Genomic DNA, 12,904 nt, shown 5'->3' with positions numbered 1-12,904 from the left:
TGTATAAATGTCGCCACAACTTAAGTGCAAACACCACTGCTGCTAACTCAAGATCGTGAGTCAGGTAGTTCATCTCATGAACTTTCAACTGACGGGAAGCATACACCACAACCTTACCCTTCTGCATCAAGATACAACCCAACCCAAACTTCGACGCATCACAAAAGACATGGAACTCAACGCCCTCTTCTGGTAGAGTCAACATAGGAGCGGTAGTCAACCTCTTCTTCAACTCCTGAAAAGCAGCTTCACAAGCCTCAGTCCAAATGAACATGGATTCCTTCTTCATTAACTGAGTCATCGATCTCACAATCTTAGAGAAATCATGCACAAACAGACGATAGTACCCAGCTAGATCAAGGAAACTCCGAACCTCGTTCACGTTCTTCAGACTCTCCCAATCGACTACAGCTTGAATCTTCGACGGATAAACCATAACTCCATCGCCATATATCACATGACCCAAGAATATAACTTCCTTTAACCAAAACTCGCACATTGAGAACTTAGCATACCACTTCTGCATACGCAGAGTCTTCAAGATAACAAGAAGATGACTCTCGTGTTCAGCCTCATCTCTCTAGTAAATCAGTATGTCGTCTATGAACACCACGACACACTTATCCAAATACTCGTTGAAAGTGCAGTTCATCTGATCCATGAAAACAACAGGTGCATTCGTCAACCCAAACGGCATCACCACAAACTCATAGTCACCATACCTCGAGCGAAAAGCAGTCTTAGGAATATACTCTTTCATAATTGGAATCTGATGGTAACCTGACTCAGATCGATCTTAGAGAACACACTTGCACCACAGAGCTGATCAAACAAATCCTCAATCCTCGGCAAAGGATACTTATTCTTGATAGTAACCTTATTCATCTCACGATAGTCGATGCACAACCGCATACTACCATCTTTCTTCTTGACGAAAAAAACAGAAGCACCCCACGGCGAATCACTCGGTCGGATAAAAACTTTATCGATCATCTCCTCAAGTTTCTTCTTAAGTTCCTGTAACTCAGATGGTGCCATACGATATGGAGCTTTCGAAATACGACCAGTTCCAGGCAGCAACTCAATCGAGAACTCCACGTCTCATTCAGGAGGGATACCAGGTAGATATTTAGGAAAGACATTAGGTAACTTCTTAACCAGAGGGATATCCTCTAACTTCGACTCAGCTGAAACATCTCGAACAACGCACAGATAGATCTGATGACTCTTTTTACCCATGTTAATCATCTTCAAAGCAGAAACCCACTTGACCGTAGATGTATACCCTAACACCCTGATAAGATACCCTCGAACCTGTAGGACTATTAAGCACGATCTTCTTATCATGACACATAAACCTAGCGTCATAGCGAGATAGCCAGTCCATGCCTAAAGTCACGTCAAACTCTCCTAGTTTGAATTGGACAAGATCGGCAGGAAGGATCGCCCCTACAATACTGACAGGTAGGTCCTTGAATAGAACGGAGCAAGAAACAATCTCACCCGTATAAAGGGATATAGAGGTACCAAAGGATGATAAAGAAGTGACTCCAGATCGGATGGAAAAGGATTCAGATACGAAAGACATCGATGCACCCATATAAAAAAGAACAAAAGCAGATAAAGAGTGAACCAGAAAAGTACCTGTAACCACATCTGGATTTTCATCTGCCTCAGCACGACTCATAATGAACACTCGACCTGTCTTCGGAGAATCAGCCTTAGGGGCATCAATCTTCGGCTTCTGGGGGCAATCAATCGCCTTGTGTCCCGGAGCTTTACAGGTGAAGCAAGTGATCGGATCGCCAGTAGTACAATACTTACCTGGGTGGTAAGCTTTCCCACACTTGAATCAAATAATATATTTCTTAGCTTGACCCTGATCATGCGGAGCTTACGGACGACCCTCAAACTTCTGCTTCATCACGAACTTACTCATTGCACTCTCCTCAGCCTCAGTAGCAAGAACTAAATCATAAATGCTAACAGAAGGATCATAAGCCTGCTGGAAAGAAGTCGAATGAATACCAGACATAGCAGTCCGGACCTTAGGAGCTAGATTCTTCTCATAGTGACAAGTCCTCGAAACCTCGTCCATAGCAACAAAAGTAACAAGTCGTGACAGCTTCACGAACTTGTTAGTGTAATCCTTAAGGGTCATGGAACCCTGCTGCAAACGAAGGAATTCTTGCTCCTTCTGCCAGCGCATCTCCTCATGATAGAACCACTTCTTGAGAGCCTTAATGAAAACAGTCCAACAATACCCTGGCAAAACCTCTAGACCAACTCTATCAAGAGCCCACCAGTTGTCGACCTCATCCTTAAGATAATAGGTGGCAATATCCACCTTCTGATCCTCAGGACAACCAGTAGCGAGGAACAGCTTCTCGATCTCTCGAATCCAAGACTCTAAAGCAGTAGGACCATTCGTACCATCATAAGTAGGAGGACGGTGACGAGCAAAGCGGTCGAGCACAGTCTTTTGCGGATGGTTGTTGTTATTGTTGAGGTGATTAGTGAAACCCTTGACCATAGTTGCCAAAGCAGCCTCAAGTCTCCTGATGCGATCAGCATCAATCTCACCATTCGCGTTGCGCACCATCTCCAAGAACGAAATCTTGTTATAAGTGGTAGAATCTAAGTACCACTCCAAACAACTACTCATACACTTTACAAACATAAGAAAACCAAGATATCTTATTGGTTTCTACAACAGTAGGGAGCGTGTTCGCTCAAATACCAACTGTAACAATGTGGATTATAAAACAAAGGGAAACATATATTAAAATAATTATCAGAGTATAAGAATGATAAAAGGGTCAAGGTGGCGGAAACACCTAACCAATCCGGTTTGCTACTAAACCAAAATAAAACTAATTGTGGACAAGGCCCTCGGGAACTGCGTCCGCGGGATCCACACTAGGCATAATCGACTCGAGGTTCTTTCGAATCGAATTAAGACATATTAGAGTCGCCACCAAGTTTTTTGGGAACTTGGAACCGTTCAAGTCAACTTTACACCTTTCATCGAAAAGCATAAAGCCAATCGACTACGAGTGATTAAAGATAAAGACTTGTACCCTATATCACTCGATTAGAATGACTCTCGTAATCCAATGGTATTTAGACAGATCTGCAAACCATAGATCTTGAGTAAGGGGTGAGGGTACGTGTTGGGAAGCCCATAAGGACACCCAACCCCGCCCGTCAATAACGGCCTCTACTAAGTCAAGTGTCGGAGTTCAAACAAGGTCATAGCTACTACGATATATGAAATGCAAACATCGTTTTAACCCTAACATGTGAAGTTTCTATGTCGATTTAGATGCAACTAAACTAACTTTGTCAAAGTTGTAATTTAGCATGTGGGTTGATTGATCTAACAACATACAAAACAAAGCAAACAAGGCTTAAGGAGGAATGGGGGAGCCGTTGGGATCTACCTATTACAAACCAGGCATTTCATGCCGACACAACAATAAATTAAAGATACAACTCGATCTAAATACAATTGCTACATACAACACTATACCCGACACCACACACGGCCAATCGGCCAAGAAAAGCGTGCACAAGAGGGGTGGCCCACGGCTCACATGACTCACGGCCTTGGGTCACTCCTCGTAATGTGTGCTTTCACTTAATCTCATCGAATTAGACATTGGGTCACACACCAAAGCATGCATTAGCATAAATCGGGCCATGTTGCTTTAAACAACATGCGATTTACTACGCTCTTACTTGCATTGGGGCACAACCATCTAACCAAACAAGACTAAGGTTTTTAAAAGAGGTTTTGACTCGATAAAATAAAACTAACTTGAAAATTACAACGAAACTAACAAACACGACTCGATAAACAAAGTAATTACAAGATACGAAATAACGAGATAAAGATGAGAAAAAAAACGAGAAAAGGGACTACAAGGACACGGCCAAACACGGCCCACACGATCTAGCATACCCTAATTCTTAGGTTGGATTCATTAGGTTAGATCGATGATTGCGAAACGGGTTAGGAACGAATTAGAAAACAAGTTAGAAACGACGTTGATCGATTGAAAAGAGGTCTTGCAATTGTGTATTCTACACGGCTCAAAAAGGGGGTCAAATTAGGTCAAGTTCGCTAATTAATTTAACTCATCGAGTATTAATAAGAAGGTGCTAATCACGTACTCTTATACTAGCGAGAAATTAGGTGAAAGAGAGAGATGCGTTCATTAAGTTACAGAATTGTTAGTTGATTTTTAAAGCTATGTCGATGTACCCTAAAGTGTCTAATTAGGTTATTAAATTGATCTAATGTCATCTAAATAAGTCATATGTTAACAATCAGAGGTCATAATAACATGCAACGGGTCCTAAGGTGGGTCGAATTGCACGAGAGAAGAGGAGATATCAAAAGCGAAGAACGAAGTTAAAATCGTTTTATTAATGCCCTACCTTGAACACGAGGATATGTAAATGAGACGGGGCTGTACGACCGACTGATGTAGCGGTTTCTTTTCCCATCTCAAGTCAACGCGGGTGTTCATGGTGGTACTTTAACTCATACTCGGACTAAACTAGTTTCATAGTTAATTTAAACGATAAATAAAAAGCGATAAACAAACAAAACAAACTATAAAAGAACAAACATAAAAACGAAATAAAAAAAAGGAGAAAGAGGAGGATTTGATGCACCCTCAACCTACATGTATCGTTGACACCGTCTTGGGTCGTAATCGATGGTAGATTTTATCTCGAGAGGCCGTCGTCGACGAAGAAACAAAGCAAACACGCGTTTTTGGCAAATCTGGACAGCAACTTTCAAACAGCGATTTCTCCCTCGTTTCACGATGAAAATTCGATTTAAAAAATGTTTTGAAAACTAGAAAGAGAGGAGAACAGAGATCTTAAAGCAACCCCTGCTCGTTTTGAGTTATTGGGCACGAAAAACGAGCACAAACAGAACTGGACAGACAGAACAAATCACAAAAACAGAGTGTATAACACTGCTTTTTCGAGGGATTTCGTGTACTCTCAAGGGCAATTTGGCTCGTAAATCTTTGTCTAATGTGTAGATGGATGTTATATGGTTAATTAGGAACAAGAAACTCGAGTTTTGATGGAGGTTTGAAGGAGGAACGAATTGTTTTTCGAAGAGGACACACAAACTGTTTCAGTTTGGATGTCGGTTTTGTGGAGGGTTTTTTAGAGGCAATTAGGGTTTGTTTCTGAGGTTTAAAGCTTGTGAGTGAAGGTAGGATGTATGGAGAACTTAGAGGAATGAATGTATGGTGAAGGGTGGGTATTTTTAAGGAGTTAAAGTAGGGTAAAAGAGAGGGAGAGGCAGTCGGGCCTGTTTGCGCATAGCTGCTGTCCAGCAGCTTTGGTGACGGTTTGAGAGGGTTTGTGAGGGGTTTTCTTGGTGATTAAGCTAGGGTAATATGGGTAGGATACTAGGGTATGGGTTTTGGTGGTATTTGGAGCGGGTTTTGGGCTCGGGATTCATCACGCAAAACAGGGGGGCTGTTTGTATGCGCGGGCTGGTTGGGGGGTGTTTGGGGATGGAATTTGGGCCGTGGATAGGGGGTTCGAACAAGGGTGGATGGGTAGAGGCTTGGGTTGGTTAGTGTACTCGATATTCGTGCCAACTCGTAAAGAAAACGGGCTCAAAAACCGAGCTAAAATCGAGCTCAAAAACGTGTGTTTAAAAACGAGTTTTTCTCGATTTTTAAATCGATTTTTCAAATCAATTAACACATTAAAATAAATGATTTTTCAAATCAAATATACTCGTAAAATGATTTTTCAAATCAAATATTTATTTTATTTTCAATAAAATAAACTCAAGAAAATAAATTCAAAACAAAATAAAATAAATTGAAATCACCTTAAAAAAGGCTTTAATTTAAATATCATTTAAATTAAAATACTCCGTCGACAACGCTCATTCTACATCGTAAAACGAACCCAAATAATGACAATGACAACTAAATAAATACATGTGTCCTATCATCATCGGGTGTTTGTCGGGTTCTCTATAAATTCCAATATCGACGGATACGGGTATCTACAGAGCCCCCACTTTGACTGAGGCTTGGACAAGGCGAAAGTCAAAGTATACCCCAGGTCCCTCTCGACTTGAGGATTCTGCGGGTCGTTTATAGTCCATTAGACTTGCGTATAAAAGCTCGCCAGCCATAAGAAGAGATCATACCTGAAACTTCGTTGAGGATTGACTCTTGCTTCTGTTGTGTCAAATTATCGTCATTGGTCGTCGACCCATAAATTGCATATATGGTGGATTGAGCCTTATCCTTAGGCGCCTACGTATCCGTTTCTGACGGAATCAAACCCGCGTCGTAGTTCGGCAACTGCTGACACATGCCCGAATTTTATCATCTGCTGGCATTTGCCCAAAATTCATCATCTGCTGACATTTGCCCAAAATTTATCATCTGCTGGCGCTTGTCCGAATGGGACGGGACTCTCCAAGGAGGTTACCGCCGCTTTCATCATTTGCTTTCAGGCACGGAATTCTTCCATTTCATACTCTTGTATTGAATTGAATTCTTGGTGGATGTCATCCTTTACATCCTGATAATGGTCTCTGAAGCCAACGGCTTCAGAGCCCCCAGTTTGCAATGGCTCTAAAGTCGATGACTTTAAAGCCCCCAGTTGAAGCATATCCTGCTACATTTGAAACACAAAAACGTACTAGCAATAATCATCACATAAGCACATTTGGATCATCGATCCTAAAATTAGATCATTTGAAAGATTGGGTCATCGACCCGAAAATTGAATTTGAAAATTTTGAATAATTGGGTCATCGACCCGAATTTTGAATTTATCATCACTTAGAAATGTTGGGCCATCGACCCGAGGTTTGAAGTTGAAGTGTTGGAATGGTGGGTTGTCGACCTGAAATTGAATTTGAAAGACTGGGTCATCGACCCGAAATTTGAACCTGTTGAAGATTTTGAATAATTGGGCCATCGCCCCAAATTTTGAATTTGAAATGAATCACTTGGATGTTGGGCCGTCGACCCAAAATTTGATTTTGAACTTTGAGATTTGAACCTTGACTTGAAATGTACCACTACTTGGATCATCTATCCCATAATTCGCAAAACGTTTTTGGAATTTTGAAATTTTGAAATTTTTTGAAATCGAACCTTGATGGGTGAGCATGAAATACGACTCAAACACTCCGTATGACTTGCAAACAACGTGGGCGTAGCCCGCTACCGTAAAACAAAAAAGGAAAATAAAACCGTAAGTGTACACGGGTTTTAATTCAATTATTGACTTGTTGGGGGTAGAAATGTAAATTGGCCGTTCCGGCGCCAAAAGATGGCAAATGGGAATCACAAGGTCGTCGAACTTGGGACGGAGATATCGTATGGCATGGGCGTGCTCCCAAGGGCACATGGGAATCAAGATCACTTGGCATTGACATGGTGGATTAAACTCACGGAGCAACAACGTTGGCTTCGCCTGACACTAAACACGGACTGATTTTATAAAAGCACTTAGACATCACACATCACTCTTGTTGGGAACATTTTGTCACTCTTCTCCTCGCCTCCTTTCTTTTCAGCGAGTTTTCATCATTTCTTGCCACCGCCTTCTTTCTTTTCAGCGGGCTTTTACTATTTTTCTTCCACGCCTTCTTTCTTTTCAGTGGGTTTTTTTCATATTTTCTGTTCCCAACACAAACCCACATCTATGTGACTCAGCATCTTTGCCTACACCGTTAGATAAAGCTCATTCCGAGACTTGACACTACTCATCTGAACCTATATCCTTATCCTAGCCTACATCGAGTGCTAAGACCGACTCAAACAAAGGTGGCTTCATTTGGACTTGATTAAGACCCGTAAGAAACCGACAAGATGACAACTTGGTTGATGAGTGGATTGAATCCCTTATTCGGAAGGACTGCCTACGTATTCGCGTGGAGCGAAATCAAATCCGACGTAGTTCGATCATGGTGCATAAACATGGCATTTTGATTGTGTGTACACACTCGAAGGTTTCACCTAAGGTATCATGTCGTATCCCATTCTAGCCTGTAAGGTACCTTTAAATCCCGTGTTTGGGGTTAGGTGTAAAAGGCTTGGATCTTTTGGGATGTGGAGCTTGGTAATAACAAGTTGGAATGGTTAACCATCATTCTGAAGGTAATAACCCAAATGATTTTTCAAATCAAATATTTATTTTATTTTCAATAAAATAAACTCAAGAAAATAAATTCAAAACAAAATAAAATAAATTGAAATCACCTTAAAAAAGGCTTTAATTTAAATATCATTTAAATTAAAATACTCCGTCGACAACGCTCATTCTACATCGTAAAACGAACCCAAATAATGACAATGACAACTAAATAAATACATGTGTCCTATCATCATCGGGTGTTTGTCGGGTTCTCTATAAATTCCAATATCGACGGATACAGGTATCTACACTAATACATTATTCAAAGGTTCTCAAACATAAAGCAAAGTCCTAATTTATTATTCATCTGGCCGCATAGTACTTCCTCAACAAGATATCATCCAAATAACAATCATCTTAACAACCTGAGAATGGGGGTCGACGATCAGCCGGGAGTAACTAAATGCTCTCCCAGTCATGTTTGAAACAATTGAATATAACCAAAAATCATTAACAATTGAAATGCCAAACCAGTAAACATGCAAGATCATCTATACTCATGAAAATAAGACTCAGACTTACTACTCATGGTATTCTTAACACTAGACGAATGAGACTATATGAACTTAGACCATATGCAACCACTAGACCATGACTTACAAGCCAAAATAGACACGATCCACAACACATAAGGCATAAAGATAGCAGCAAAGCATAGCGAATAGAGCGAACGTCGCTAGAACATTTAACTGATGAACTAGCAGATGGAACGTTTAACTGACGAACCATCGGTTATGAAGTACTTAACTGATACTCCATGCTACTATGTATAGCGTATCACCACTACCTATATGCCTAAGACCTGGCCAGACCTATCGATGCATTAACTATACACCGAACGACACTCGGGACCCAGAACGTTTATCTGGCGAATCTGGCCACCCCCCGAACATAGAACAAATAAACCTCTGAAGAGCAGCTCTTGATTCATTCCGATAGTATTTCACTGATACTACCGTTATCTGTTCAAGTAGCCAACAAACAAATGCATAGTTTAACTGACTGCACACAACATGCGTGAACCACATCAAAACTCAACTCAGAAGAACAGTTTAACTGACTGCCTAACTCATGAAAATGCACAGTTTAACTGACTGTACAACTCATGCGTGAATAACATCACGATTCAACCCAGTAGAATAGTTTAACTGACTGTCCTACCAAAATATGAACAAGAGTAACCCATCAATAAAATGAAACCACAAAGATATAACACATTGCATACAGTAAAACATATGAAGCAAGTATGAACAACCATTGTTATAATAACCTTAGTCATAACATCAACTCTGGATGTGAGGTTATACCAACCTTGGCTATAACTTCAATATATATATATATATATATAACTTGAAGTTATACTCACCTCAACCATAAGCTTGACATGAAACTCAAAGTTATACTAGTTCCAACCATAACCTCGAGCCATAAATCTCAGGGTACGTTAGCTCCAGCTATAACCTTAACTCATATTCCAAAGTTATAGTAGATTCAGCTATAACCTCGAATTCATATTTCCAAGGTTATAACTATTTTAGCCATAACTAGAGTAACAACCCTAAGTTGTACTAACTTCAGCTATAACACTCGAATCATCATCAAGGTTATACTAGCTTTAGCTATAATTTTAGAGAGCACTCTTAGCCGCCTATATCATGCCGCCATTGGGGTTCATTCGTGAACCCGAATTGTGCTCATTACACCCATATTAAACGCATAAACAACATATGATATATAATTAATACATTGAAACATATACAAACATGCGAAAACATAACTAACATGATAATAAACAATCAGACATGTACCAATCATACAAAACAATCATGAAATCATATTAATTACTTCAATCGGCATAAACACAATTAAAAGAGAAACACCTAGTTACCCTTTTACGCAAATAATCCTAAAGATCGTCTTCAACGATATAAACGTCCTCTCCAGGAGCAACTTCCATGCCTTCATTGTCGTTTCACATGTGCTAAAGAAGAACGAATCTAATAAATATACTAACTATATATATATATATATATATATATATATATATATATATATATATATATATATATATATATATATATATATATATATATAAACATAAAAACTACGCAAAAAAACATAAAACTTGCGAAGAAGATAGATATATCCAAGGAGTAGGATCGATCTAGGCATGAAGAACGATGAAGAACGAAGGAAAAGAAAGGACAACACGAAACCCTAGGCACCAGAAATGCGCGGCACAAGACAGGAAGAGAGGAGAGAAAAATTAGGTTTAGGGTTTTTGTGAGAATATAAGAAAAGAAAAGCAAGAGTTTGGTTTCCCTTCTTATTTATAAGAGAAGCTAATGGGTTTATTCCAAGCTTAGGCCCAAAACTCACCCATCCACTCCAAATCACACGTGAAACCCAATGGAGAAACGGGTCTTCACCGAACTCGAGCTAGATTAGCCCATAAAATTGTTGGGAAATGTGTCCTCAACAATAGTGCGATCATATGATTTAAATATCATTATTAAATCTCATTTCAAGAATACGGAAGGGATGATACATTACATATATAGTCAACTGGTCCACACATATCGGTAATGATTGGGTGGCTAGAGTTTGACATTCTTGTCGTGCGACGGTGGTGATCGATTGATCCTTGAGGTCACACCTAAAGGACGATTCCCTTAATTGAAAAGGTTAATTAGTTGTATACCGATACAGATTAATTAATTCCTTAAAATTGAACAATTCGATTTGTGAGAAAGAGAATATTGATATCTTATTGTAATGGGATTAAATAAGATTTATTTTAGTAATAAAATGCTTTGTTGCTAAAATTATTTATTGTTTGAGAAACAATAAAGATAAGAATGAATGGTTAATTATAATTACAAGAAGTTGTGAATTATAACTGTATGACCCATTTTATTTATGTGATCAAGTATCACTAGTCAATTTGTTGTATATAATTTAATTAATTCATGAAATGGTATTTATGTGATAAATATGCATTAAATTAATTAATAACATGTATCATGTAACATGTGACATATTGTGTGACAAATGACAAATTGACAAAATAAAATGGTAGTCCATTTTATGTATATATGGACCGAAATTGTGAAAGAGTTAGTGGGTTTTTGGTTGTTTTATTTTATTTAATAAAATGGCATAATGATGCCTACCTACAACTAGCCTTACACCTACTCTTACACATCTATTTCTTGTGAAGACAAAAAGTGAAAAGAGATGCCCTATTTGTCTCCAATCCAACCGTGAAAATGGATAGAGAAAAGGGGATTAATCAACTTATCAATTCATTCTAACATTACATGCAAATTGTTCATGTATTTTCCTCTCTTCTCTCTCTTTAATCTTCATCAAAAAGATGAGATTATAATCTAAATTGTTCATATAAATTACTAAGATTACTAGAAGTAGTATATGAGTATTAGTAATAGATTTTAAGGTAAACTACAATACAAACATCTAGTACATGTTTATTTGTGGGATTAAGGGATTGTCTTGGGTGCTACTAATTGGAGAATCTCTACTTTGGGATTTTGTATGTTCATCCATTATTGGAAAGCTCAAGATCTAACAAATAGGTGAATTTGTTAGTGCCCATAAAACCGAATTTCACATGGTGAGAAATTGTTTTCTTATCTTCTTTTATTTTAGTTTGCATGCATAAAATCCGTTTTAATTTTATGACAAATTAATTAGACATATATGAATATGTTAACATGTATAAAGATCTACATTTCTTTCAATCGGTATCATGAGCCACGGTTGTTTGCATGCAAATTGGTTAAAAGTTTTTCCGAGTTATATGAATAACAAAATAAAACTTGTAAAATTTGTGTTATTATGATATATCACGAAATAATTACATGCATGTTAATATTTCTGGTCCTAAAGTGTTTTAGGATTTTTTGGTTAATTTTTCGGATTTTTATTGTTCATATTTAATAATAATGACATTTAAATGTGATTTTATGAGTAAAAATGTCATTTTTGGTCGAAAATTAGCTATACTTCGAATTTTCACTTGGTTTTTGGATATGTTGTTAAATATATTATTTTGAGATAACCTGTAAATTTTCATAATTTTTGGACTTGTTATGCTCGAAAAATGATTTTTTCATCATTAAATACGGATTTAAGAGAAAAATAGGTTAATATGAGTTAAATTTCGAATCTGGTCATAGAAAATTAATATGTTGTCACATGCAATTTTACAAGATGTGTGTAAATTAATTGGCTATAAAGAAGTCTTTTAGCATGATTTATGAATTTTTGAAGAAAAATGGCATAAATAGTGACATTATTAGTTGAAAATTAATAAAACATAACCTATGACTTAGGAAAAACGTCTAATGTTGCATTTTATTATATTTTTCAGATCTAAAATTGAAAAGTTGATGAAAATAATTTTTTCATGTTTTTATGATTATTTTATTAAAAATCGATAAACCGCAACATTGTTTTTCCGGTAAATTTTTCGAAATTTTTAACCTAAGATTTTGAACATTATGAGTGTCATGGATTTTTCCAGAATGTTCATGAATTTTAAATTTCAAATTTTGAATTTATTTGAAATTTTTGGATTTATTTGAAGTTAAATAGCTTATTTTTGTAATTTTTGTCCATTTATGAACAATTTAAGTAAATAAAAGTTAATTATGGTCAAATTATTAGTGAAGAC

The 12,904-nt window shown here is 37.7% G+C and overlaps 1 protein-coding gene across 1 annotated transcript; it reads right to left on the bottom strand.

Moving 5' to 3' along the window:
* Nucleotides 1-1,101: 1,101 nt before the first annotated feature.
* Nucleotides 1,102-2,602, bottom strand: LOC141614273 (uncharacterized). Its single transcript, XM_074433031.1, has 4 exons — nt 1,936-2,602; nt 1,645-1,824; nt 1,359-1,548; nt 1,102-1,294 (listed from the first exon to the last, which is right to left on the bottom strand). Exons 1-4 carry the CDS (start codon nt 2,600-2,602, stop codon nt 1,102-1,104), a joined length of 1,230 nt encoding a protein of 409 aa, XP_074289132.1.
* Nucleotides 2,603-12,904: the final 10,302 nt, after the last annotated feature.

Source organism: Silene latifolia, chromosome 11, assembly GCF_048544455.1.
Source record: "Silene latifolia isolate original U9 population chromosome 11, ASM4854445v1, whole genome shotgun sequence".
Classification (NCBI taxonomy): Eukaryota; Viridiplantae; Streptophyta; class Magnoliopsida; order Caryophyllales; family Caryophyllaceae; genus Silene; species Silene latifolia.
The sequence above is the reverse complement of the archived record's forward strand: the minus strand, read 5'-3'. Positions and strand labels throughout refer to the sequence as shown.

Coding starts and splice junctions, on each gene's coding strand:
- LOC141614273 (XM_074433031.1), bottom strand. CDS start 2,602: ATGGTGCGCAACGCGAATGGTGAGATTGATGCTGATCGCATCAGGAGA. Junction 1,825..1,935: donor GGCTGAGGAGAGTGCAATGA/GTAAGTTCGTGA, acceptor CTTACCACCCAG/GTAAGTATTGTACTACTGGC. Junction 1,295..1,358: donor CTATCTCGCTATGACGCTAG/GTTTATGTGTCA, acceptor GTATCTTATCAG/GGTGTTAGGGTATACATCTA.